Genomic DNA, 26,982 nt, shown 5'->3' with positions numbered 1-26,982 from the left:
TCACATAAATGGGATCATACTATATAGGGTCTTTTATGACTGGCTTCTTCATTTAGGATAATGTTTTTGAGGTTCATCCATGTTGTAACATGTATCAGAACATGTTCAATAATTTTTAAAAATTATGGCTGAATAATATTCCATTATATGGATATAGAGTCCTCCAAACTTGTGCTCTCTTCTTTTTTTTACAGTTCTTTATAGATGCCAATGGAAATAAAGAAGAGAGGAGTTATAATCATGTACCATATCTTTTGTGATTGCCTTTTCCAAAAAAAAAAGGAAATTCGTTCCAGTCTTTAGCCCCCTTCTTTATAATCAGTACTTCTGCTTGTATCTTATGAATTAAAACTTTGGCTCAACCAGCTATTCAATTTTGTCACAGAGCTTTTTTCCTAAAAAGCCCAGCATATCTCTGTAAACAGAACTGAAACAGGGATTCTCAGTGTTAAAAAAAAAAAAAAAAAAACTGTAGAAAAATTGATTTTTGAGGTGCGGCAGTGATTCTGTCATAATTGACCTGTTATAGAATTGTGTTTAACGATTCTTCACTGGCCTCACTAAAAAATTTAGTACTCTCATTGACTTTGACGCTTAGAAACATTACTGGGCTTGACTTCCTAAAGAGTTTTCCTCATCAATTAAGAAAAAACGTTGACACTATCTTAATTCCAAATTTGTGATAGCACATAGGATTTCAAAACTGTCACTATTTGCACAGTATTTCAAAGTTTAAGAAAAGCATGTGAGAAAGACTGTGTCACTTTTTTCCCTTCTCTGCTGGGAGGACCAGACTCTCTCAGGTACTGAGGCCATTCTTACAGGCAGAACTTAAAACCAGCCACAAAAGAGGCAGTGCTGTTTCAATTTCCATTCGTATATTTCAGATGTCATCTGTACTAGGAGTTGCCAGTCAGTGGAATAAAGTTTTAGGATTTTATCTCTAATAAAAATATTTTCTATTAATTCCCTTAGGATTTTTTTGTTTGTTTGTTTTTGATGTGGGGAGGTTATGCTGTAATTTTTTCCTCTTACATAAGATTATTAACTTTGTCCTATTTCATTTAGATTGCTTATGGGAGATGAACGTGTGAAGAATGGCCTTAATTTCATGTATGAGGCCCCACCAGGAGCTAAAAAAGGTACGTGCCTTATTTTCTTTTTGTAAGTCTTCGGTATGTTTATGACTAAAGATTGAGAATTGCTAGCACACATATTTAAAGAACATTGCCCATTATCTTTTAAAATTGCTTTTATTCTATGAAGGTAATAAAAAGACACTGTAATAGCTACAAGTGAATAAATACTAAAAATATTTTTCTAATCTAGTAATATTTCATGATGTGTGCTTTGGGAAGGAAAAAATTAGCAGAAGTGCATTTATTCTTTCATAATTTGCATATATGTCTTTAGCCCTTCCTATTGAATATACTCGTAAGTCCTTTCCCATTACCAGTGAGCCAATTCCAGCTCATAGTGACCCTGTAGGGCAGAGTAGAACTGCTCCATTGAGCTTTTAGAGCTGTAAATCTTTATGGAGGCTGACTGCAACATCTTTCTCTTGTGGATCGGCTCATGAGTTCAAACCGCTTACCTTTCGGTTAGCAGCCAAACACTTTAACCACCATGCCACCAGGGCTCCATATACTCATAAATAAAAAACATAATATTCACTGTCACTGAAAAGGTTTAAGAATTTGAAAATTAGGAATTAACATGCTTATTAAATACTGTCTGTTACTTAATATTGTATTTTATCCTTTAATGATCTTTTGAAGGAAGAAAAAAGTAAAACCAAATTCTTACAAATTACAATTAAATTCCATGGTATTGAAGTATAGTATATAGCAGATTTTAATACTGAAGTTTTTAACTTGTCATGTCTTTTTTTTTCCCCCATATTTTTGATGTGCAATGAAGAAAACAAAGAGGTAAAGCTCTATTTCCTGTGTTTCAGTTTATTTGCAGTAGATTGTAACTTTGTGGAAAAATTGAAAGAATTTTCAATTAATGTTTTTAGAAAGAAGAAACAGAAGGAGAGACTGAATACAAATTTGAATGGCAGAAAGGAGCCCCGCGAGAAAAGTAAGGACTGTTTTTTTTTTTTTAAAGGTAAAATATATATCATTAAAGGTACCTTATGTTGCTTTTTATTCACCAGAGAAGACAGCTAACATGAAAAAATATTTTTAATGATCCTCTTATACAACTAATCTGGTTGGTCATAGTCTTTTATTGTTTTATATACTGTTTCATATTTTTTAATCACAAATCACCAGACTGGGCACCTGTAATAATTGTGAAGTGGCTTTTGGAAATAATAGATTTTATAGATCTATATACTTACTGAAGTAATACATTGTATAATGTTCTTAGGATTATAAAACTGTTTTTCAGATTAATTGCTGTTTAATTTATTAAATTTTTCTTAAACTGTACATTTTCTCTACATAATAGATATGCCAAAGATGACATGAACATCAGAGATCAGCCCTTTGGTATTCAGGCAAGTGACACATATTTTACTCTATAAGGATAATTTTTATTTAATATGTCTTTATATTGTTGTGTTAAAGGTGTATAAGCTGAAAAAGGTGCATGTTTCTATTAGTATCAGATAATAGAAGGAATAGGAGAGGAAAAATGAAATGCAATAGACTGATAGGAGATAGAAATCAAAAGTTCTGTGAGTGAGGGTTATAAGTATATTGGTCTCTGCCATTTTCAAGAAATTTGGAGGATTGCTCAAGGTCAAGAAAAGATGTAAGCTATTACTAGTTTAGAACCAGGACAAACTATCACCAGAGGCCAAATCCTTATTGTAAAGAAAGTGTTACTGGAACAAAGCCATATTCATTCATTTACATATTATCTATGGCTGCTTTCCCACCACAACAGCAAAGTTGAGTAGTTATAACAGAGACCTGCAAAGCCTGAAATATTTAGTGTCTGGCGCTTTACAGAAAAAGTTTGCCAGCCTCTGGTTTAGAAAATGAAAACTTTGAAGGTTAACTTGTTAAAATTAGAGAATTTAAGGTTAAGCCGTGGGATGATTCTTTTTACGTGTTTCACGATTTCTTTTTGGATAACATTGTTCTATTGCTGTTGAGTAGGTAAGAGGTAAAAAGATCACTTAAGATTCTTCTTCGCTATGAAGCAGAACTTGTAATAAAAGATTTTAGTATCTGTTTTAAGTTACCAAACACAGTTACAGAGTTTCTTCCCTGGAAATCTTTAAAAATGAGAGTAATTTAACTTAAACTCTACCTAGGAATAGAGATTTAACACTGGTTAGATTCTTAGTATTTCAGTAACCAAAATAATGGTCACTATTTCTCAGGTTCGAAATGTGAGATGCATTAAATGTCACAAATGGGGCCATGTCAATACAGATCGAGAATGTCCTTTGTTTGGTCTTTCTGGAATTAACGCAAGTTCAGTTCCTACCGATGGCTCAGGTAGGCATTAGATGTGATTTATTTGTTTGTTTTGGAATTTCTGTCAAGAATGAACAAGGAAAGATAAAATAACATTTTTCTTTAATCTCTCTGGATTTTTTGTTTTGTTTTATTGTGTTTTGTTTTTGTTTTTCGGACTAAGACACATATCCAAAATTTGATAGTAAACGGGAAAATCTGATCATATATTATAAATCTGAAATCGTGTAATAAAATTAAATTTACTTTTTCTAGCAAAGGACCCTATTAACTTGATTTTAAAAGTAAAGCATATGTTGTTGTATGCCATCGAATTAATTCTCACTCATACCAATCCTGTATGGCAGAGTAAAGTACCATAGGGTTTTCTAGGCTGTAATCTTTACAGGACCAGATCTCTAGGTCTTTTCTCTCACGGAGCTGCTGGTGGGTTCAAACCACTGACCTTTTGGTTAGCAGCTTAGCATTTAACCATTGTACCAACAGGACTCCTCAAAGGATACATTAAACATCGTTTATTAGGTTGGTAACCTAAAAATAGGAAAAAAATGGTTATTTCTCATATTCATGTCCTCCTGAATTGCAAAATGTCAGACATTCAGTGATTATGGTTAAAATGGGCTTGTAGGATGACGTTATCTTTTAATTCTGTGACATTTTTAGCAGCTCTACCTTGATGGTGTAGTGGTTAAGAGCTCGCCTGCAAACCAAAAGGTTCGTATTTCGAATCCACTAGCTGCTCCTTAGAAACCTTATGGAGCAATTCTTCTCTGCCCTATAGGGTCACTATGAGTTAGAATCCACTTGATGGCAACAGTTTTGGGGGGGGGAGGGGGGACCCTTTACAGTGAAAATTAATTCTCGAAACTAAAGCCTCTTTCTTACTTTATGAAATAATTGTATTTTGCAACTATGTATTTGACATCCTTCATATCATCCAGCAAGTTTTTTGTTTTTTGTTTTTTTTGAGGTTCTGTGTTCAAGCCCGGAAAATATAGGTTCTACCCCTGGTTTACAATCTAATCAGAAAGATTAAACTAACATATTGGTTAAGAAACAAATAGAGAATAACTCCCAGTTTACAATCTAATTGGGGAGATAAAATTTGCCTATTATATAAGAATCTAAGAGAGTAATAGAGAGTTAAATGAGGAGGTATGACTAAAGTGACCTTCGAAGGATTATTAAGGTTTAGACAGGTAGAAAAAACGGTTGACCAAAAAAGAAAGATCAGAAGAAAAACACAAGGAAAATAATAAATATGATGTGTGGGATAAGCCTGGAATGACAGATTTATCTTGGACAACTTTAAATGGGTAGAATCAGATTTTGAATAGCTCTAAAAAAGCTGGGTGTTTGAGTTTGGGGCATTGGTGCTGTGGCCATTATTTCCCAGACTTTTCTAATGTAACGGATCACTTAAGTTTTTTACCTAAAATATTGGTTCCATGACTCCACAGAAATAAAAAGGATCATAAGACACTGTTATGAACAATTGTACACCAACAAATTATATAGCCTAGATGAAATGAACAAATTCCTAGAAACACACGAACTTCCTGCATTGACTCAAGAAGAAATAGAAGATCTCAACAAACCCATGACAAGTCAAGAGATTGAATCAGTCATCTAAAACCTCCCCTGGAAAAAAAGCCTGGGACCAGATGGCTTCATGGGGGAATTCTAGTGAACATTTATAGAAGTGACCTTAATTCTTCTTGAACTTTTCTAAAGCATAGAAGAGGAAGGAATACTTCCTAACTCATTCTGGGAAGCTAGCACTACTTTGATACCAAAGCCAGGCAAAGACAACACAAGAAAACTACAGACCAACATTCTCTATGAATATAGATGAAAAAATCCTCAACAAAATAACTACCAAACTGAATCCAAAAGCATACAAAAAGAAATATACACCATGATCAAGTAGAATTTATCCCAGGAGTGCAAGGGTAGTCCAGCATTAGAAAAATCAGTCAACGTAATACACCACATTAACAGAACAAAGGGAAAAAATCATATGATCATCTCAGTCGACAAAAAGGAGGAGGCATTTGACAAAATCCAACACCCTTCATGATAAAAACACTCAACAAGCTAGGAAGAGAACAAGCACACAGGGGACACAGTTACGGATACTTAGACATAACCACACCTCACGGGATTGGTTTTCTGGGTTTGAGGGCTTAGGACCATAGTCTCGTGGACAACTCGGTCAATTGGCATAATATAGTTCATAAAGCTTCTGTTCTACATTCTAGTTTGGTAAGTAGCGTCTGGGGTCTTATAAGCTTGTGAGCAGCCCTCTAAGATACAGCTATTGGTCTCTACTCATCCAGAGCAAAAGAGAAAGAAGGAAACCAAAGACTCAGAGGACAAACTAGTCTAATAGTCTACACAAACCACAGCCTCATCTACCCTGAGACCAGAAGAATTAAATGATGTCCAGCTACCACTACCACTGACCAGAGCCACAATAGGTGGATCCTGATCCCAGAAAAAGGATGGGAGAAAAATATGGAGCAGAACCTCAAATTCTTTTTTTTTTTCATATTTTATTGTGTTTTTGGTGAAAGTTTACATAGGAAATTAGGTTCTCATTTAACAATTTCTATACATATTCGATGGCACTGGGTTTTTTTTGGGTATACATATTGTTTAGTGATGTTGGTTACATTCTTCATGATACATCAGAACCTTAAATTCTCAAAGTCCAGACTTACTGGACCAGTTGAGACTGGAGAACTCCCCAAGACTGTTGCCCTGATAGGCTCTTTAAACCTTGACCAAAACTATCCCTTGAAGTCCCCTCTTAGCTAAATAACAGATTGGCTCACAAAATAAAGAATATCTATCACCTGTAGTTCACTTCTTTAAGAAATTGTCTATATGAAACCAAATGGTCAACAATTACTTTATAAACAAAGATGAGAAGGTAAGGGGGCAGGGAAACTAGATTACCGGAAATGGAACAACTAGAACAGAAATAATGAGAATGTTCATGCATCGTGAAGAATGCAACCAGTGTACTGAACAATTTGAGTAGAAATTGCTGAATGAGAACCTGATTTGCTATGTAAACTTTCACCAAAAACATAAAATCATTAAAAAAAAAAAAACAGAAATTCCTCAGCCTGGTAAAGGGCGTTTATGAAAAACACAGTTAACATCATACTCAGTGAATATTAACACTAACAGTTTTCCCCTCAATCAACACAGCTTCATCAAGGCAAGGTCATGGAAGCGTCATAGACACTTCCAAACTCCCTGAGGGACTGAGTTGCTGGGCTGAGGGCTGGGGACTATGGTCTCGGGAGACATCTAGCTCAATTGACAAAACAGATTATAAAGAAAATGTTCTACATCCTACTTTGGTAAGTAGCATCTGGGATCTTAAAAGCTTGTGAGCAGCCATCTAAGATACTTCCCTGGTCCCACCCTGTCTGGATCAAGGGAGAATGAAGAAAACCAAAGACACAATGGAAAGATTAGTCCAAAGGACTAATGGACCACAACTACCACAGCCTCCACCAGACTGAGTCCAGCACAACTAGATGGTGCCTGGCAATCACCACCGACTGCTCTGTCAGGGATCATAATAGAGGGGCCTGAACAGAGCTGGAGAAAAATGTAGAACAAAATTCTAACTCACAAAAAAAGACCAGACTTACTGGTCTGACAGAGACTGGAGAAACCCTGAGAGTATGGCCCCCAGACACCCTTTTAACTCAGTACTGAAGTCATTCCTAAGGTTCACCATTCAGCCAAAGATTATACAGACCCATAAAACAAATGTGAGACTAAATGGGCACACCAGCTCAGGGGCAAGGACAAGAAGGCGGGAGGGTACAAGAAAGCTGGAATCGGGGAACCCAGGGTCTAGAAGGGGAGAATGTTGACATGTCATGGGGTTGGCAACCAGTGTCACAAAACAATATGTGTGTTGCTTAATGAGAAACTAATTTGTTCTGTGAAACTTCATCTAAAGTACTGTTTTTTTTAAAAAAAGGGTTTTCCCTTTAAGATCAGGAAGAAGAACAAAGATGCCTGCTCTCACTACTGCTATTCAATATTGTACTTGAAGTTCCAGGCACAGCAATTAGGCAAGAAAAAGAAATAAAAGATACCCAGATCAGGAAGGAAGAAGTAAAACATCCCTTTTTGCAGATGACATAATCCTATATATAGAAGACCCCAAAGAATCTACAAGAAAGCTATTAGAGCTAATAAATGAATTCAACAAAGTGATAGTATGTAAGGTCAACACACGAAAATCAGTTAGGCTTTTATACATCAGCAATGAGCATTCTGAAAAGGAAATTAAGGGAACAGTTCCATTTACAACAGCATCTAAAAAAGGGATAAAATACCTAGGAATAAATTTAACCAGGAAGCTGAAAGACTTGTACACTGAAAACTATAAACCATTACTTGAACATATTAAAGGAAGACCTAAATAAGTGGAAGGATATTCCATGGAAGATTAAATATTGTTAAGATGTCATTATTAAATAATCTGTAGATTCAAAATTCCAACAGCCTTTGCAGAAATGGAAAAGCCAATCTGCAAATTCATATGGAACTGCAAGGGGCCCCAAATAGCCAAAGCAATCTTGAAAAAGGAGGAGGACTCACATTTCCCAACCTCAAAACATTGTAAAGTTACAATGACCAAAACAGCCTGGTACTGGTATAATGATAGACATATAGACCAATGGAAAAGAATTGAGATTCCGGAAATAAGCCCATACATCTATGGTCAATTGATTTTTGACATCATTGTGATCACCAAATACTGTATCATCCCACTTATATGAAATATCTAGAACAGGCAAGTGTATAGAGACCAGAGCTTATTAGTGGTTCTCAGGGGCAGGCAGGAGGGAGGGGAAAAGGAAGAGCCATTGCTTAAGGGACAGTGACAGCTTCTGTTAAGGATGATAAAAATATTTGGAAATGGATAGTGGTGATTGTTGAACAACATGATGGAAGTAATTAATGTCACTAAATTGTATAGTAAAACCTGCAAAAGCCAGAACCTGTGTAAGGTGGAAACCTGTCAGAAAAGGAAAACTCAAATATTTCCCACTAAAACGAGCAATAGAAAAGTGGTAATACTGTACCCTGTAAAAGGTTGAAGATTTGCGAGACGTGGAAAAACAAGGCAGTCCCATCAAGTTCCGACTCTCACAGGTTTCACTGTCCATGTAAAAAATTTTGAATTGGCAAATGTTAATACATTTTTATTACAGTTATTTATATATAGATATATTCTGAAGCCCCTATCACACATAGAATGCTTGTAATCTGCAAGTTTGGGGAAACAATTGTAGGCAAAACTGATGCCATAGAATACTCTCTCTCTCTCTCTCTCTCTCTCTCTCTCTCTCTCTCTGTGTTTTGGGGAAGAGAAGAGCATAGCTGAGAAGGAAAGGTAGTAATGTGTTGAAAGAACTTTGTTCAAAAAGAGCTTAAAAGGAGAATGTTCATTTCAGTATCATTTTTAATTTTTCACTATTGTAAATAATTAAATATCCAGCACTTGGAAAATGGCAAAGTAAATTGTGGATATATTAGGTGAATTAAATAATACAAATTGCATCTACACTATTCTAATAATATAAAATGACATGCATATACATTAAGACTGGAAGGAAACATGGAAAAATGAAAATAGTTAACATGTTGATTTAATGAAACTGCAGGTGGTTTTGTTTTACTTCCGTAGTTAAAAATGTATGATTAATTATAACTTGAAAAGAAATAAAATTTAGGTTTTTCAAACATTGAGTAGCACCTGATATTCTTCAGGAGGTTAATATTTTCCTTGGTACTGCCATATTAAATTTATTTTCAGAATAATTAGAACAGCTAAAGAAAGCAAAGAGTCATGGTATGTTGTAAAAATGTTTGCATGGTGAGAAATGAATAATTACTAGACTTAATTCTTTGCCTTAGTCTTTATAGAAAACGGTGCTGGAAAATTACCGTTTCCAGCTTTTCCTTTCAAGCCAAAAAGATGTGAGTTTGAGAAAAAATACTGGTAAATACACAACAGTATTCTTCAATTCTTAAATCATGTATCTTACTTATATAAGAATATTGTAAACCACTGAACTCTGTGATAAAATTATGGTAAAAATAGGTAACTTTTACCATCTATGGTATCAAATAAGATAATGAAAGCTACTAACCTATTTTTGATGCATCATCAGAGTTTAAAATTGTCAGCTTAAGCTGTGTGTAAGAACAGTTGAAGTTTTGGGAGAACAATAATTTTTGGTTTGTTTATATTTTAATATACAGTCATGAATTTGTCTTAAGGGAGTAATCATGGCTATGTCCAAAGACTTACTTGCAAAGCATTGCTCATAATAGTAAAAGAAAGAATGAATAAATGAAAAAAGAAAGAGTGGAAAAAGAAACAGCCTAAATAGCTAATAAGATGATATTAACTGAATAATTTAGAGAGTATTTGTTACAATAGAATACTATACTCTGCAGACATTAAAAATAATATGAAGATTTCTTAATGATACAGAAGTTGTTTATAACACTGGGTTAAATTTAAAAAGCAGGTTATAGAAGAGTAGTTACCTAGATTACTTTTTTGTGTTTCTCCATATCTTTAGGTAGACATACAGACAGTTTAAGAAAAAAGATTGGAAGAAGACAGACCAAATATAAACAGTGGTTGTGTCTGAGTGGTAGGATTGCCTGAGATTTTCAGTTTCTCTTTTTGCTTCTCTGTATTTTCTACAGTGAAGGTCAATTATATTTATAATTTTTTTAAAGAACATTATTTAGAATTAAAGATTGTACATGAAAATAAATTATTTAAAATTACATTACTCGGTTAATGCCTTTAAGGTTTGACCTGAAATTAGCAGTAGAGCTTAATGCGAATAGAGACTCTTAAAGGTTTCTCAAAAACAAAAATCAAAACTCTACCATATCAAATAGGAAAGTAAATAATAATGATGTTGTATTCTGAATGCAGTGAAAAAAACACTGACCAATTTCCTAATCCACTTGCTGATTCAAGCTAAAAAAAATCTTTTCACTTAAAAAAATCACCTATTGAATAATGTTTCACCAGTGAATAGAGATTATTTTTGCAATAAGGCAGTTTTAGTGGATGTGGTTATCATGGGATAATCACACCCCTGGGGTACAGCCTTGTGCCTGTAATCTCCCAGGAGTGTCATTATTGCATGATAACTGTACCCCCTGGTGTTGCATTATTTCTATTATGAAATTCTTAGTTTAGTATATAAAGTCACTTACTTTGATCACTGGAAACTGCAAGGTGCCGTTAGAATGTTCCAGCTGTGAGGTTTACAGAGACCAGCTATAAAATTTACTTCTCCTTTACAAACTTAAATTAGGCAATCAAAATGCTTCTTTTGGCTAAGCTGGTTTAGAATATCTATTCTACGGATAAGATTCTCTTCACTTTGAAAGTTTTCATCCACTCTAGATACATCAAAATTATACGAAATGCATGTAGCTTCAGTGGTGACTGAATTTTTATAAAATATTTTTATTTTAGAATATAATTAAATGGCCAGCCCACCTGTCTTTCATCTTTACCATATAGCCCATATTCTTAGCATTGACTCTTGGCATCTGTCAGTTACTTGTGTTTTTAATGTATATTGAAATTAAACATCTTTTGTGGGGTTTTTCAATAAAGCCAGTATTTTTTTTAACAGTGTTTTGAGATATAGTTCTGTCTTGGTCATCTAGTGCATTTAACAAAGAGAAATTTATTCTGTCACAGTCTAAGAGGCTAGAAGTCTGAATTCAGGGTGCCAGCTCTAGGGGAAGGTTCTCTCTCTCTCTGTTGGCTCTTGGGGAAGGTCCTTGTCATCAATCTTCCCCGACTGGTCGAGGAGTTTCTCACCTCAGGGACCCCAGTTCAAAGGACATGCTGTGCTCCTGGTGCTTCTTTCTTGGTGATATGAGGTCTCTTTGTCTCTCTGCTCACCTCTCTCTTATATCTCAAAAGAGATTGACTTAGAACACTTGCCAATTTTGTGGATTGAGTCCTATCTCATTAACATAACTGCCACTAATCCCACCTCATTAACACCATAACCAAAACCAAAAACCAAACCCAGTGCCATCGAGTCGATTCCAACTCATAGCGACCATATAGGACAGAGTAGAACTGCCCCCATAGAGTTTCCGAGGAGCGCCTGGCGGATTTGAACTGTCGACCCTCTGGTTAGGCAGCCGTAGCACTTAATCACTACGCCACCGGGGTTTCCCATTAACGCCATAGAGGTAGGATTTACAACACATAGGAAAATCACATCAGATGACAAAATGGTAGGCAGTCACACAATACTGGGAATCATGGATTAGCTAAGTTGATACACATTTTTGAGGGACACAATTCAATCCATGACAAATTCAAATGCCATGTAATTTACCCATTTAAAGTGTACAATTCAGTGGCTTTTAGTGTATTCACAGAGTTGTGCATCTATCACCACAATCAATTTCAGCACACTTTATTACCCTAAAAAGAAACCCCACATGCCTTGAGCCCACCCCCACCCCCCACCCTTAGGCAATCACTAATCTTCTTTTAGTGTCTATAACCCTTACTGTCAAGTGGATTCCGACTCATAGCGACACTATAGGACAGAGTAGAACTGCCCCGTAGAGTTTCCAAGGAATGCCTGGTGGATTGGAACTGCTGACCTTTTGGTTAGCAGCCGTAGCACTTAACCACTATGCCACCAGGGTTTCTATAGATTTGCCGATTCTGAACATTTTGCAGAAATGGAATCATACAATATGTGGTAAAGCAAGTGGTTGTAATACCATTTTATTTAAATTTCACACTTTAGCACAATTAAAGCCATTTTCTCCCTCCCCCAAATTCTCCTATGGAATGCATTTTCCTGTGATGCTAAAAGAAAAAAAAATAGAATAGCCTTCGACTAGTTGAAACTTGTAGCACATGAGGTAAGAGTTTTTTAATAGATACCTATAAAATAGATTAATTCTAGTCAGATTGTTTGCAAGAAATATAAAGCTAAATTTTCTTTATTAAATACCTCTTTTCCCTGGATAAACAAAGGTTTAAAATACTGATTGTTCTAGAAGCAAACAGCGCTAAACAGTCATTTTTGTAGGAAAGCTACATCTAGGGTTACTGAACCTTCCAGTGGATAGTACTGGCCCTGCCTCAGCTTGCTTTAACCAGCCAGCTTGCCCCACTGTTCATTTTAGCTCTACACCAGGGCTGAGAGTGGATGAACCAACCTAAGATGCACCTATTGCCATGGTTCAGCAGTATGACCTGCTGAAATACAAGGGCTTGTAACGGTCAATTTCATGGTTGCTTTTGTAAAAGCAATGTAAAAGTAAATAGACATTGACCCCAAATTTGCTACCACTCTTTCATATTTTACTAAGTATTTTAGTTTTGTTTTTTAGGTTAAGGTTGCTACATATTTAAAGTTATTTCACTATATATATGTATTTTTTTTTTTTTACTTAGCTATCATTTTTAAAATATTTGAAATTGACTAGATACAGTAATATAGCAAATTTCCCATCTTTATAAAAGCAAATTTCAAATTCAGAATACTGTTACTGGGTATACTAGGCCTATACGAAATTGCTTTTCCTTTATATTGCCTAAGTCTGAGATTCAGCCACATCACAAATGGCTAAAATGATGATAGAGTCTTAATGTTTCAAGTGTCTCTCCAGTCTATAGCTTTTTGTGTATTTAAACAATATGAAAATAAATAAATACTTTAAATTGAGGAGAGCATTTTTTTTATACTTATTGCAGATACTTGTTTCTGTATCAGTGCTCTTTTCCTTGCCGTATTTCCGCAGTTCTTGATTTAATTTTTCTTGAAGAATATTAAATTAAGCCATAGCGCTGATAGTTTTCTGTAGCAGGGAGCTCCCACATTCTGCTTCTCCATTTCTTCATCAGCCTTTCATGTTGAAGGCATTTTTTGTCGCTTTCCACACAGTTGGGAAACTTAACAAAATAATTGTCTGGTCATAAGCTTTGCCAGAAGGACACCTAGGACCATGCTGGAGGGACTTCTATAGGAAGAAAGATGATAAACTCAGTTGTCCTTCTGGCAACGCCATCTGAATCTGTCATGGAGTTCCCTTATGCACCTCCTTGAAGAGGTTGAATCCTACCAGCATGGCCACTAAGATAGCCCTATCTCTGATGGCAGGATTTTTTTTTCTTTTTTCTTTTTTAAATCCTCTGACATAATACCACTGCAGAAAAAGTATTTTTACGAAAATCTCATTAAAGCTAAACTCCTGAAATAGGCAGATATTAAAACTCACAAATAAAGGATAGACCTCAAAGAACTGAAGTTAGGCACTATTTCTCTCCTTTATAATATGTAGTTGATCAATCAGGAACCAAATATTGAACTACTAAAGAGATTATTCAGTAAAGCTTGTCAAATCAAAGTGCTTCAAAGGTCAAAATGATACTCTTGATTAGTACTTTAAATTTTGGCTACTTTTATTTTAAGTGATTACCAGTGGTTAAACCATTTAAAACTATTTATAAGCATTATTATATTCAGTGATTAAATTTCAGTCTTGTTCTGTCAATAAATGATTCTGCTCTGTGTTAAAGGCCTGTGTGGGGCTACTAGAGGCTATACCTCCCATAGTCTCAAAGGGGCATTCTTATTCTCAGATCATGGTCATAACTCTCTTTTACGTGGCTCTCCCTGTTGATATCATTCCATCTACCCAAAGTCTCCCAGCTTCGAATAAAGGAAATTAGCTTGTGATTACCTGAGAAAAGGAAAATGAATGAAATTGTCTACCTAGTAAATATTTATTCTACCAAAATCAAACTTAATGAATTTACCATGAGCTTTCATGTGCTCCATTTATTTAGAATGGCCTACTTTTTACCTTTTTTCTAAATCTGAAGAGATTTTAGAGATCAAACTCAGTTTCTAGTTCTTTCCTGGAAAGGTCTTCTGAAATAAGGACTGTATCTTATTTATCTTTGTATCCCCAAAGCCTCGTACAAACATACATTCTTAGTAAATAATGGTTTAGTGAGTGAATAGATGGAAGAACTTCACTGGCTGTTCTAAACCACTGTTTATCATTTCCTTCTCTGAACTTAAAACACAAATTTACAGTTTATATTTTTCTTGTTCTTTCATGTGGACAGTTTTCCCAAAAAGATTATATGCTTTCTGAAGGCAAAAGCCAAGTTCTCTATTCATTGTCTCTCAAGTACCTACTAAGGTAAAGTAATAAGCCCTCAATAATAGATACTAGTTGTTAAAACCACTTTCTATTTTATATGCTAGGGATGTTTAAGCTCAAATTTCCTATGCAAGACTCTCCATAGTTAGAGAGTATATAAATGTAGTGATAATTACATACCATAGTACCATAGCCACTCAGTAATTACTGTAGACTGATTTAAAATACTGTATAAAACTATTTAAGTAAAATGCACTGGTCTTAAATGTAGAGTTTAACAAATGTATACACCCACGTAACCAAAACCTCTGACAAGATACAAAGCATTGCCATCACCCTAGAAAATTTCTGTCTGTTCCTTTGCAGTCTAACCCCATCCCATAGCCACTATTCTGATTTATAACCTATTATTAGTTTTACCTGTTCTTCAGCTTCATGTAAATCATACATTGTGTACTCTTGTGTCTGACTTCTTTCACTCTACATAAAAGTATTTGAGATTTATGGATCCATAATATTTCAAGAGCATTCATATTCCTATAACTTATTTAAAACATGCTGACTTCTACTGCTTCATGTTCACCAAAGTACAGATGATTTTTCTTAGTCCTCTAGAACTTTTAATTAACTGTATTATTGCTGAATATATCATCACTAAAATATTTGCATATAAATTAAGTTGAAAATGTAAGCAATAAAGACATAAGCAAATAGGTCATATAACTTAAGGCAAGGTTGTTTTTAATAAACAGTATTTTTTACTAGCATACAATCAGGACAGTTTGATATTTCCTTGGTTTTGTGTATTTTCCAGACACATAGACTAAAATGAAATGTTTGATTTTTCCTTTACATTGTGTGTTTTAATAGAGATCAAATTAGCCACCTTCAATATGAACTTGGGATAAGGGCGATAAGAAAACCTATTGTTTCCAGCCTCTTCTAAGATGAACTGGCAGTGTGTCAAGAAAATTCCCAGTATGAAGCAGTTTTATTACAATTCAGTACAATTGGTTCTTGCATAACTTTTAGAAAATCATACATAAAACATTCTCATCTATATAAATAAAAATCACCCACACACTTTATTAATAGCTTTGTTCACTTTTTTCCTGAGACTTATACTGCATGTTCCTGCTGTGCCCTTTTTCCTAGGTTTTTTTTTTTTTTAAGATAGCCTTCTACAAGCTTTCTTAAAAGCAAAAAGGTTATGGTACTATTAAAACCAAAAAAACCGAACCTGTTGCCATCGAGTTGATTCTGACTTCTGACTCAGTTACCCTATAGGACAGAGTAGAACTGCCCCATAGGGTTTCCAAGGAGCGCCTGGTAGATTCAAACTGCCAACATTTTGGTTAGCGGCAGTATCTCTTAACCACTATGCCACCATGGTAATTCTAAGATAATTCTTAATAATTCTCACCAAGCAAGATCCCCCTCTTCATCATGTACTATGGCTAGTGCCTGCAAGTGTCCTTTTTATATTTAGCAACTGGGAGTGGCCCATTCACCAGATATAGTCAGTTCAACTTTAGAAAAGAAGGAAGAAAGGTTATGCTTTCATGGAAATAAGAATCATAATTATTTATGATGATGTTCGGGGGCTTATTTTAAAACATTATACTTTTAAGGTTATACCGTCATTACTGACAGCAGTAAATACATGGTGAAAGAGTTAAAAGAGCGTACAGGATGAAGTTTCAGCTTTCTTTGGTCTGGTTCATTAGCCAGAAGTGTGTGTGTTTGGGGTGTCATTTTATGGAATCCAAACATGGGAAGACTTCATGTATTCCCCAAAGTATGTGGTATAAAATAAAAAGGCATTGCCCCAAATAATTTAATACAGTAAAACCTGTGTAAGGTGGAAATCTGTAAAAGAAGGAAAACTCAAATATTTTCACCAAAACAAGCAATAGAAAAATGGTAAGACTGCCCTGTCAAAGGCAGAAAACTTATGAGATCTGGAAAAACAAGGCAGTCCTGTAGAGTTCTGGCTCTCACAGGGTTCACTGTAATAAGCCGATAGAGCTCTGAGTCAGAGTAAACTTGACAGCACATGACAACAGAGCTAACTACCAATGTATAGGAAATACAAGGGCTAGAAGATCATGTTAAATGACATTACTTTTTAGAATGTGGGAAAATTCTGCAGGCCTAATGCCACAGTTTCTTCAATACATGAATAGCAATAAGGTGAGTAAATCAGATTAAAGGAGACTTAACAACAGGGAGATACCACTTACATACCTATTAGAATGACTAAAATCCAAAACACTGACGATACCAAATGCTGCCATGGATATGGAACAAGAAAAACTCATTCATTGCAGGTGGAAATGCAGAATGGTACAGCCACTTTGAAAGAACCTGGCAGTTTCTTAAAAGTTAAACATAGGCTTACATAGATCTGGAAATCATGTATCTAGGTATTTACCCAAATGAGATGAGAACATGTGTTTACATAAAAACTGGCACACAAATATGTATGGCAGCATTATCCATAATTGTCAAAAATTGGAAGCAATCAAGCTGTCCTTCAGTGTGGGTGAATGGAAAAACAGTGGTACATCTGTACAATGGAATATTATTCAGCAATAAAAAGAAATGAGCTATCAAGCCAGAAGACATGGAGGAATTTTGAATGCATCACTGGGCTGGCTGGGTTATTGCTAAGTGAAAGAAGCCAGTCTGGAAAAGCTACATACTTACATACATGTAGTATGACTCTAACTACATGATGTTATGGAACAGGCAAAACTACATAAACAGTGGAAAAATCAGGGGTTCAAGGGCAAAGGGGAGGGGCGAACAAGTGTCTTTGCCTTAGCATTAATCTTCCTGCATCATTTGTGGCATTCACCCTGGGGCTGCTATTCTCTAATTTTAGAGTCAGTTGTACAGTCTTCTCATAGCTAGAACTTTTGACCTCATATATTATTCTGTGATCAAATACCTATTTTACTATAGAACATTTTTTACCTTCCATTGCTATTTGTTTAGTTCTATAAAAATTAATATCCTTGAAAGGGCTGACTCAATAGGGGAAGAGCAGGTGGGAGTACGGAGTAAGATGTATGTAAACTTATATGTGACAGACTGATTGGATTTGTAAACGTTCACTTGAAGCTTAATAAAAGTTAATAAAAAAATTAATATCCTTAATAAATAGATTAAGCCCTATATAAGCACAATTTGAACTTTACCTTCTGGGAAAGTCTTTTTTTTTTTTTTTCTTGAGACACTGACTCCATGGTATTTTTCAAGTAGAAAATAGCCTAGGTCTAATCAGGACATAAAACTGAAGACCATATTTCAGGGGACCTCTAGGTCAATTGGCATAATAAAATCTATTAAGAAAACATTCTGCATCCCACTTTGGTGAGTGGCGTCTCAGGTCTTACATGCTAGCAGGCAGCCATCTAAAATGCACCTGGAGTAAGGAAGAATGAAGAACACCAAAGATACAAGGTAATTATGAGCCCAAGAGACAGAAAGGACCACATAAACCAGAGACTACATCAGCCTGAGACCAGAAGAACTAGATGGTGTCCAGCCACAATCGATGACTGTCTTGTCAGGGAACACAACAGAGAACCCCTGAGGGAGGAGCAAGAGAGCAATGGGATGCAGACCCCAAATTCTCGTAAAAAGACCAGACTTAATGGTCAGACCGGGACTAGAAGGACCCTGGAGGCCATGGTCTCCAGACCTTCTTTTACTCCAAGACAGGAACTATTCCCAAAGCTAACTCTTCAGACAGGGATTGGTCTGGAACATGGGATGGAAAATGATACCGGAGAAAAATGAGCTTCTTGGATCAAGTAGACACATGAGACTATGTTGGCATCTCCTGTCTGGAGGGGAGATGAGAGGGTAGAGGGGGCCAGAAGCTACCCGAGTGGACACAAGGAGAGAGAGTAGAGGGAAGCACTATGCTATCTCATTAGAGGGAGAGCAATTAGGAGCATATAGCAAGGTGTTTGTAAATTTTCGTATGAGAGACTGACCTGATTTGTAAACTTCCACTTAAAGCACAATAAAAATTAATTAAAAAAAAAAACTGAAGACCATAGTTATATTCAGTCTTTTGATGCTTATCTGTAGCACAGCAAAGAAAGTTGGCAGAATCCATGAATGTGGACCTGCTTTTCTGAGTTTGGAATATGGATTTTCATGTTGTTGAGGCTTAATCTAGCCTGGGTGAGATGATCTAGAAAGGAGCCCTAGCAAACCTGTGTTTTAGGACAAGTGCCCTTTTTCTGAATTCCCTGGAATAATTCTGTCATAGTGAATCCAAGAGCAAGCCAAACATTCCTAAGGCTTAATTCCAGCTGTAATTTCAGTTATTAAGGCACTGTTATGGATTGAATTATGTCCCCCAAAATATGTGTTGTAAATCATAACCTCTGTGCCTGTGGTTATAATGCCATTTGGGAATGAGCTGTCTGTTACGTTAGTAAGGCAGGATTAGTGTAGGGTATATTTTGAGCCAATCTCTTTCTGAGATATAAAAGAGATTAAATAGGCAAGCAGAGCGGAGACTGGGGGGAGAGAGATGCCAAGCCACATGAAGATCACCCAGGAGCAGAAGCTCAGAATAGACAAGGACCTTCCAACCAGAGCTGACAGACAGCTTTCCCCTAGAGCCAGGACCCTGAATTCAGACTCTAGCCTCCTGAATTGTGAGAAAATAAATTTCTTGTAAAGCCACCCATTTGGTGGTATTTCTGTTGTAGCAGCCCTAGGTAACTAAAACAGGCACCATGCATAAAAGTAATTTTTATGTAGTTTTAGTAGTTGGACATATCTGTATAATCTGTATTATTGATATATTCATATAATCTATCATATCAACGAAATTTTAAGTTCTAAGAGAACTGGAGTCAGTTCTGTTAATTTAACTACATAGCTACTATCACAGTAATATGAAAGTAGAAAGCTATCTTGCTAAATATATCATAATCTGATTGTCAGATCTTCTAAGCCTAAAATTTTTTATGATAGAAAACATTTACGTACAAAAATACGTGAATAATTCAGGTTTTAGAAAAATGTTACTAATCAGAACACTTTTAAATTATGAAGAATTTATAAAAATAATCAAATAATCAGCTACTGATAAAAATAATAGTTGCTACTATTTATTGAGTACTGTTTGTCAGGTACTTCACTAAGCACTGTGTTTATAGTCTTGCAATATGGAAGTGTATACTAAGCTTGTGCTACACAGAGAGGTCAGTTGGGGTTTTAGGGAAATATAAATGCTAGAAGAGTAACATTTGTTTCATTTGTCTGATAATCTGTCAGACTGGGAGAAAAGGACTCATTTTCTTGAAGTAGTTGGGAGTACTGTAATGAAAATGTAAAAAGCATGTTTTCTAAAACATTAAACTTACCCATCTTTTGATGAAATTAGTAACCTCTTACAATGGCCAAGGTTTTTGGCCCTTTACTGGAGTGGTTTTTATCATAATTCTTAACATGTTTGCTTTCTGAATTCATTTGACTGACATCAAATAAAGTTACGGACAAGGATATGGGGTTTTGACATTTCAGAAGAGAAATTTCCTACTTTATAAAATTGTTTTTACATGTGAAATTTGAGAAGCCACCAAAAAGTGCATTGAACTGCATTCTGCAGCTCATTTAAAGCTATTAATTACATTAGCACTTTTATGGCATTTAAAGGCAACCAGTGTTAATATTTAAAATTCAATTTTTATTTGAGATTTTATTGTCAGTATTAGCAACCAAATTGAGAAATTTAAAGGTCATTGAAGTATTCCATAGAAATTAAATACCTTGTGTAGAAGAAAAAAACCCAAAAAATCCTATGTTGTTTTAGATAAAATATTAATATGATAATGAAATAAAGATGCTTTTTGGTGTTTTTGTTTTGTTGTCAACTAAGTAGGCTTTTTTACTTTAAATAAATTAAAGCATCACATTATTAATAAATCCCCCATAGTCCAATACTAGGCAGTTTCTCCATATCACCTCCCTAATACCTGGAACCCTGGTGGTGCTGTGATTAAGCATTCAGCTGCTACCCAGAAGGTTGGCAGTTCGAATCCACCAGCTGCTCCTTGGAAACCCTACGGGGCAATTCTTCTCTGTCTTACAGGGTAGCTATGAGTCAGAATGAACTATATGCAATGGGTTAGGGTTTTTTGTTGTTGTTGTTCCCTAAAACCTAAAACCAACTTTCAGTTGATTGTGGTAACATGAATGGTAAAGCCCAGAGAACCTACACCTGAATTTTTCCCACCAAACTTTTTACCAAAGCTGCTGTTGACGAGTGGATGGATTTGAATTTGATTGCCTTTTGCTTTCCATGACAACATGCAGATAAGTGGTAAAAGACCAAGAAAGCAGTGAGAGGCAAAAGAAACAAGTACGGAAGCAACAAACTAGAGAATCAATTTCTGATTGTTTCTGTGTCCCACACCCTACCTTATGAGTTCCTCGTGGGCTGTCATTCCAGATACGTCACCCAGTGTAGGTCTTTTAAGTCAGCGTATATGATTTAGGCCAGAAACTTTAAATAGCTCCTTTGAGATGTTACCATTAGTTTGCTTCCTGTAAGGAAGACAAAATGAACTGGAATGTATGAAGGAAGGAGGGCAGAGTCTCTCCTATGTAACATAAACTTTCTAATATTTGGAGGAAGAGGGCAGATCTTTAAAAAAAGAAAAAAAAAATTTTTTTTCTTTTAATTTATCTTATCTTTAGTCCGTATTATGTGACCAGAAAGAAACTTACTTTTCAGTTTGGTATTTTTCCAAAGTGGAAACAGCAACCTGTAAAAATATAACACATAACTCCAATTAAAAAAAAAAAAAACCCATTGTCACTGAGTCAGTTCTGACTCATAGTGACCCCATAGCGACCCTATAGCCAATCTAAAATTGCTTGCCACCAATCTCAAACTGGTATCTAAAAATTTCAGTGTGTGTGTGTGTGTGTGTGTGTGTGTGTGTGTGCGCTCCAAGTACTTGATGGTTACTGGTGGGGTTTTCTGTGTGTGTTGTTGATACTTAGCCACCTCATGGTAGTATATTCAGTACCGATATTTGATAAATAAGGGTGAGAAATTTTTAATTGGAAACCAGAATAATCATATATTACTCATGTATCTTTACAATATCTCTTTTAAATTGAGCTCTAAGAGAATGCCTATTAAAAGTTTAATTGTACTTTTTTTTAACATTTTGCTTTGATTTTATACTAAGAACTGCTAACCAGACTATAGCTAAATGTATCCTTTTCAATATGGCAAAGTTACATAAGAAGAGAATCCCCTTGCACGTAAAGAAAAATGCAATTATTTTCTGTTCTGAATCTCTACACTGCTGTTTTAGAAAATCATATCTGATTATTTGCTCAGCAGAAGATTATTGAGTTGATTTAGCTGTGATTTTACTTAACAAAGCTTCAACTGCATTCCTACTGTGGAGTCCAAAAAAGGTAGAGAGAGATAAATGATGCATTCAAACTATGATTTTTGTGAACAGGGCCATCGATGCACCCCTCGGAGCTAATAGCGGAGATGAGAAACAGTGGGTTTGCACTGAAACGAAATGTACTGGGGAGAAACTTGACCACAAATGATCCATCACAGGTAATGATCTTTTTATCAGTAAGCTGAAAATGTCTATAAATCTAAATGTGATTGCTTGTGAATTGCTACTTAATGTTTTCCAATATGCATATCTTTATATCCATAGGAAAGCAAGATAGAGCAAAGAAAATACCTAAAATATATTTTGGGTTTGCTTCTTTATTATTTAACCTAAATATAAGTTGTTTTTAAACCTATATTTTTATAAATGAAACTGCTCCAGGTTTATATGGATAAAATATCTAACTGAACTGGTGGTAGAGTTGTTGTTTTTTAATTCCTGCTAACTTACCCCTGGAAACCCTGGTGGCGTAGTGGTTAAGTGCCACGGCTGCTAACCAAAAGGTCAGCAGTTCAAATCCACCAGGCGCTCCTTGGTAAACCCTGTGGGGCAGTTCTACTCTGTCCTGTAGGGTTGCTATGAGTCAGAATTGACTCGACGGCAGTGGGTTTTTTTTGGTTTAACTTACCCCCGAGGTGACATTGAATAGGACCAATGGAAAGAAGTATATAAAAAGAAACCCCTAAAAATTATAGAAAATGTTTTAAACCATTTTAATTTATTAAACTATATATAGATCCAGAAAATGGTTGCGTTTGAAGGACTGTATACATTCTAATACAAATCATTTATCTTATTTAGTGAGCAAACTAAAGCCCAGAGAAATTAAGTAATTTTCCTAAGATCCTGTGGCAATCTAGAGACAGAGCTGAGACCAAAACCCAGACTTTCTCTGGCATTAATTTCTGCTGCTCTGAAAAAAGGCACATTATTTTTCTTCACATTGCTAGGGATTGTTCATATAACCTGTATTATCATATATTTGGCAATGTGCTACTAAAATTATAAAGGTTAAAAGTATGGATGTTTTGACCATCCTGTAAGGTTCATGATCTTGGTTTTAATATTTCACTAAATTCCAAACAAGATATTTAAACAGGCGAGTGTTAAACATGATTCAACCTCAGGGAATAGCCATAGAGAATGGAAGCCATGCTATGAACGTTTTATCTGTGTCTCCTGCTGTCCTCTTCTTGATGAGGTTTCCTAATTCTGGCAAGGCATTCATCTCAACCTATTAGTACATTATAATCCTCCTTGGCAGGGAGACTGTAAAAAAAAAAATATTTTTAATTCTCTCACACTATCCAATCGAAAATATATTCATCTACCAAGCCAAACCCATTGCCACTGATTCAGTTCTGACTCAAAACGACCCTATAGGAAGGACTGAGTATAACTGCACCATAGAGTTTCTAAGGAGGGGCTGGTGGATTCAAATTTCTGGTTAGCAACCAATCTCTTAACCACAATATGTCCCTGTCTTAGTCATCTAATGCTGCTATAACAGAAATACCACAAGTAAATGGCTTTAACAAAGAGAAGTTTATTCTCCCGCAGTCCAGTAGGCTAGAAGTCCGAATTCAGGGCACTGGCTCGAGCAGAAGGCTTTCTTTCCCTGTCTGCTCTGGAGGAAGGTCATCAATCTTCCCTTAGTCTGGGAGCATCTCAGTGCAGGAACCTCAGATCCAAAGGATGCCCTCTGCTCCCTGTATTGCTTTCTTGGTGGTATGAGGTCCCCACCCCCTCTGCTAGCTTCCCTTTCCTTTTATCTCTGGAGAGATAAAAGGTGTTGCAGACCACACCCCAGGGAAACTCCTTTACATTGGATCAGGGATATGACCTGGTAACGGTGTTACAATCCCACCCTAATCCTCTTTAACATAAAATTATAATCACAAAATGGAGGACAACCACAGATTACTGCAACTCATGGCCCAACCAAATTGATACACACATTTTTGGGGGGACATAATTCAATCCATGAGAGTCCCTAATACAGAAATTTCTTATTTGTAAATATTTTCTTTGCTATTTGATAAATAACTTACCTTGAAATCCAGCGATTTAATGATATCTTTGTTGACTCAGGAATATGTTGCGAGTGAGGGTGAAGAAGATCCAGAAGTTGAATTTTTAAAGTCACTAACAACCAAACAAAAACAGAAACTTCTCAGGTAATTAAATAGTGTATATTTAATGGATTCAACTACTTTTTTTCCATATGTTTCTTCTTAATATTATACTCAACTCGTATCCTAAGAGCTCATGAAGATACTTAACATTTTAAAGCGTGCATCACATTTATTGATTTATTCATTAGCCGTAACAAAACAATTTTGTCTTTATTTCAGTAATGAGAAAATGAGTGTAAGATTGCATACATAGATTATACCACAAAATCATTGCACTTTTGAAAACATTTAACTTGGAAATACATTTGTAAGTTTTACTTTGCATAATAAATTTGTATATATCTTTACACACAGTTTCTTCTTAGAAAATACTTTTGGGCACGAATTACTCTTTTTTCCATTTGTAACATTTTATAAAGAATGCTTAAATTTAAGGTAAATATGAATTCTGTTAAACAGACTACCTCTGGAATAAATAATGCAAGAAATGTCTGCTGAGGCCAATAGAGGGAGCTCTTGATGTTTTCAGTATGTGGAGTTTTGAGAATGGCTGGTGTTATCTCCCTTTCCCTTTAAGGAGTCAGAACTAGTGAAGACACTTCTGCTTCAGAGTACCTCAAATGTATCATATAAACATTACTTTTCTGAGGATGTGGAGTATTCTCTGGAAATTCAGAAAACCTTTTTAATAGAATTATCTTAATTATAAAACTAAATAATTGTTGAAAATGAGTATATGATTATTTTATATAACCAAAAGATAATTTCAAAAAACTTTTAAGTTTGTTCATATCCAGAATTTCTGGAGAATATGCTTTTGAATTTTGGTAATGTAATTAATATTTCTTTATTTTAACATATACATAAAATTAATTTTTCCAGCTGTATATTTGAGTTTCCCATAGATCCAAGGCTTTCTGTAGGTCCAAACCAAACCACACCTGTTGCTGTCGAGTCGATTCCAATTCATAGCAACCTTATGGGACAGAGTGGAACTGCCCCATAGGGTTTCCAAGGAGTGGCTGGTGGATTCGAACTGCCAACTTTTGGTTAGCAGCTGAGCTGTTAACCACTGTGCCACCAGGGCTCCTCCTTTAGGTCAGGATGACCATTTATTTAGAGTAGTATACAATTTCAAATTCTGAGTCACTAATAATTTTTTTAAGGAATTGCTATTGAGAAAAGTGTAACTAGAAATTGGCTTACTGCATTTAGGTTTTTATTTTTGAACTTAATATATACATGACTAGAATAATTTGAAAAGAACAGTATTTGTCATTTAATAAAGCAAATAATGTATTTATATTTGGATATCAGTTTTCGTAGCTTATAAGAAAGTATGTTATCTATTAACAATTTTATAGTTGATGAAAGGACTATTTTTTACGTAGTTATAGCTGTTACTGTTTTTTCCCAATTACAGGAAATTGGATCGACTGGAGAAGAAAAAGAAGAAAAGGACAAAAGATAGAAAAAAGAAAAAACTTCAGAAGAGCAGAAGTAAACATAAAAAACATAAAAGCAAATCACCCTCCTCCTCCTCCTCCTCCTCCTCGTCTTCCTCCTCCTCATCTTCCTCCTCCTCATCTTCCTCCTCCTCCTCTTCCTCCTCCAGTGAGAGTTCAGAAAGCAGCAGTGAGAGTGACAACAAAGAGAAAAAAATACAAAAGAATAAAAGAAAGAAAAACAAGTGTTTGGGGTATAACAACAGTGATTTTGAAGAGAGAGACAAATCTAAGAAGAGAAAACTTTATAAAGAACTTTCTAGCAGTCACAGTAACAAGGAAAAAGACAGGGAAAAGCCTAGGTTTTTAAAACAAGAGCGTTCTGGGAAGAATAGCAAATGGAGCCATTCCAGTTCTGACAGAAAGTCCAAAAGCCATAACTATAGCCCAAAGAAGAGAGGATCTGAAAGAAATGAGAGGAGCAGTAGAAGCCAGAGCAGGGATGAGAGGAGTAGGAGAAGTCGGAGCAGAAGTCACGGTAGTTACAAGCAGAGGGAGGTTAGAAAACGGACACAACGCAGCCCCAGTAAAGAGCGGAACAGAAATAACACCAGCAGCCATGGCACAGTTATATACAGAGGAGAAAAAATGCACAGGGAGAACTCAGGAGATAAGCATATTAAAGTGACACAAAGAGAAGGAAGCAGAAGTAGAGAGAAAAGAGAGACTTACCTAGAAATAAAAATATCTCCACTTTCTTATTGAATACCTTCAGTAAGGGCTAAATTATATACTATTGTCTTTCTAATAAAAAAAAAGCTCTATTTTAATTTTCCATCTCTGTAAACTGCCATTTCAAGTACAAAGTTACATGACTATCATAAGAATGAGTTTTGCAAGTATTTGTAAGTAATCTGTTTTGGGGCTGTAGAAATATTTTCTGTTGGTAAATGTTTCTTGTGTCCTATCCTAGATAATTTGGGATCCTAGATAAAAACCTCATATAACTGTATGATATTGTCTTTGTTCTGAAATATCATTAAAAGAATGACAGTACACTGGATAAGTATAATTTAATTTTTTTAATTCAAATTTGTCGTTTAGGATTTAAATTTGCTTGAAGCAAACTGTAATCATTCAACAAAGAATTGATCAGTATTCCTTTATGACTCTTAAATTCCCTTCAGGTGTTTCGATCTATAGGGTAAAGTATAATTTTCTATTGCTGCCATAACAAATTACCTCAAACTTAGTGACTTAAAACAAC

General features: G+C 35.4%; 1 protein-coding gene across 1 annotated transcript in view; it reads left to right on the top strand.

Moving 5' to 3' along the window:
- The window catches only part of CIR1 (corepressor interacting with RBPJ, CIR1), a 44,881-nt gene extending 18,111 nt beyond the window's left edge, over positions 1 to 26,770 (top strand). The window contains exons 3-10 of the mRNA XM_049887468.1: positions 1,069 to 1,142; positions 1,921 to 1,931; positions 2,021 to 2,085; positions 2,458 to 2,506; positions 3,341 to 3,458; positions 22,187 to 22,293; positions 24,227 to 24,312; positions 25,694 to 26,770. Coding sequence (XP_049743425.1) covers positions 1,069 to 1,142; positions 1,921 to 1,931; positions 2,021 to 2,085; positions 2,458 to 2,506; positions 3,341 to 3,458; positions 22,187 to 22,293; positions 24,227 to 24,312; positions 25,694 to 26,480 — 1,297 coding nt within the window. The 3' untranslated portion in view covers positions 26,481 to 26,770. The remainder of the gene's footprint in view (positions 1 to 1,068; positions 1,143 to 1,920; positions 1,932 to 2,020; positions 2,086 to 2,457; positions 2,507 to 3,340; positions 3,459 to 22,186; positions 22,294 to 24,226; positions 24,313 to 25,693) is intronic.
- Positions 26,771 to 26,982: the final 212 nt, after the last annotated feature.

The sequence above is a fragment of the Elephas maximus genome, chromosome 6 (genome assembly GCF_024166365.1).
Source record: "Elephas maximus indicus isolate mEleMax1 chromosome 6, mEleMax1 primary haplotype, whole genome shotgun sequence".
NCBI lineage: Eukaryota > Metazoa > Chordata > Mammalia > Proboscidea > Elephantidae > Elephas > Elephas maximus.
Note: the sequence above shows the minus strand (reverse complement) of the source record. Positions and strands in the feature narration are given on the sequence as shown.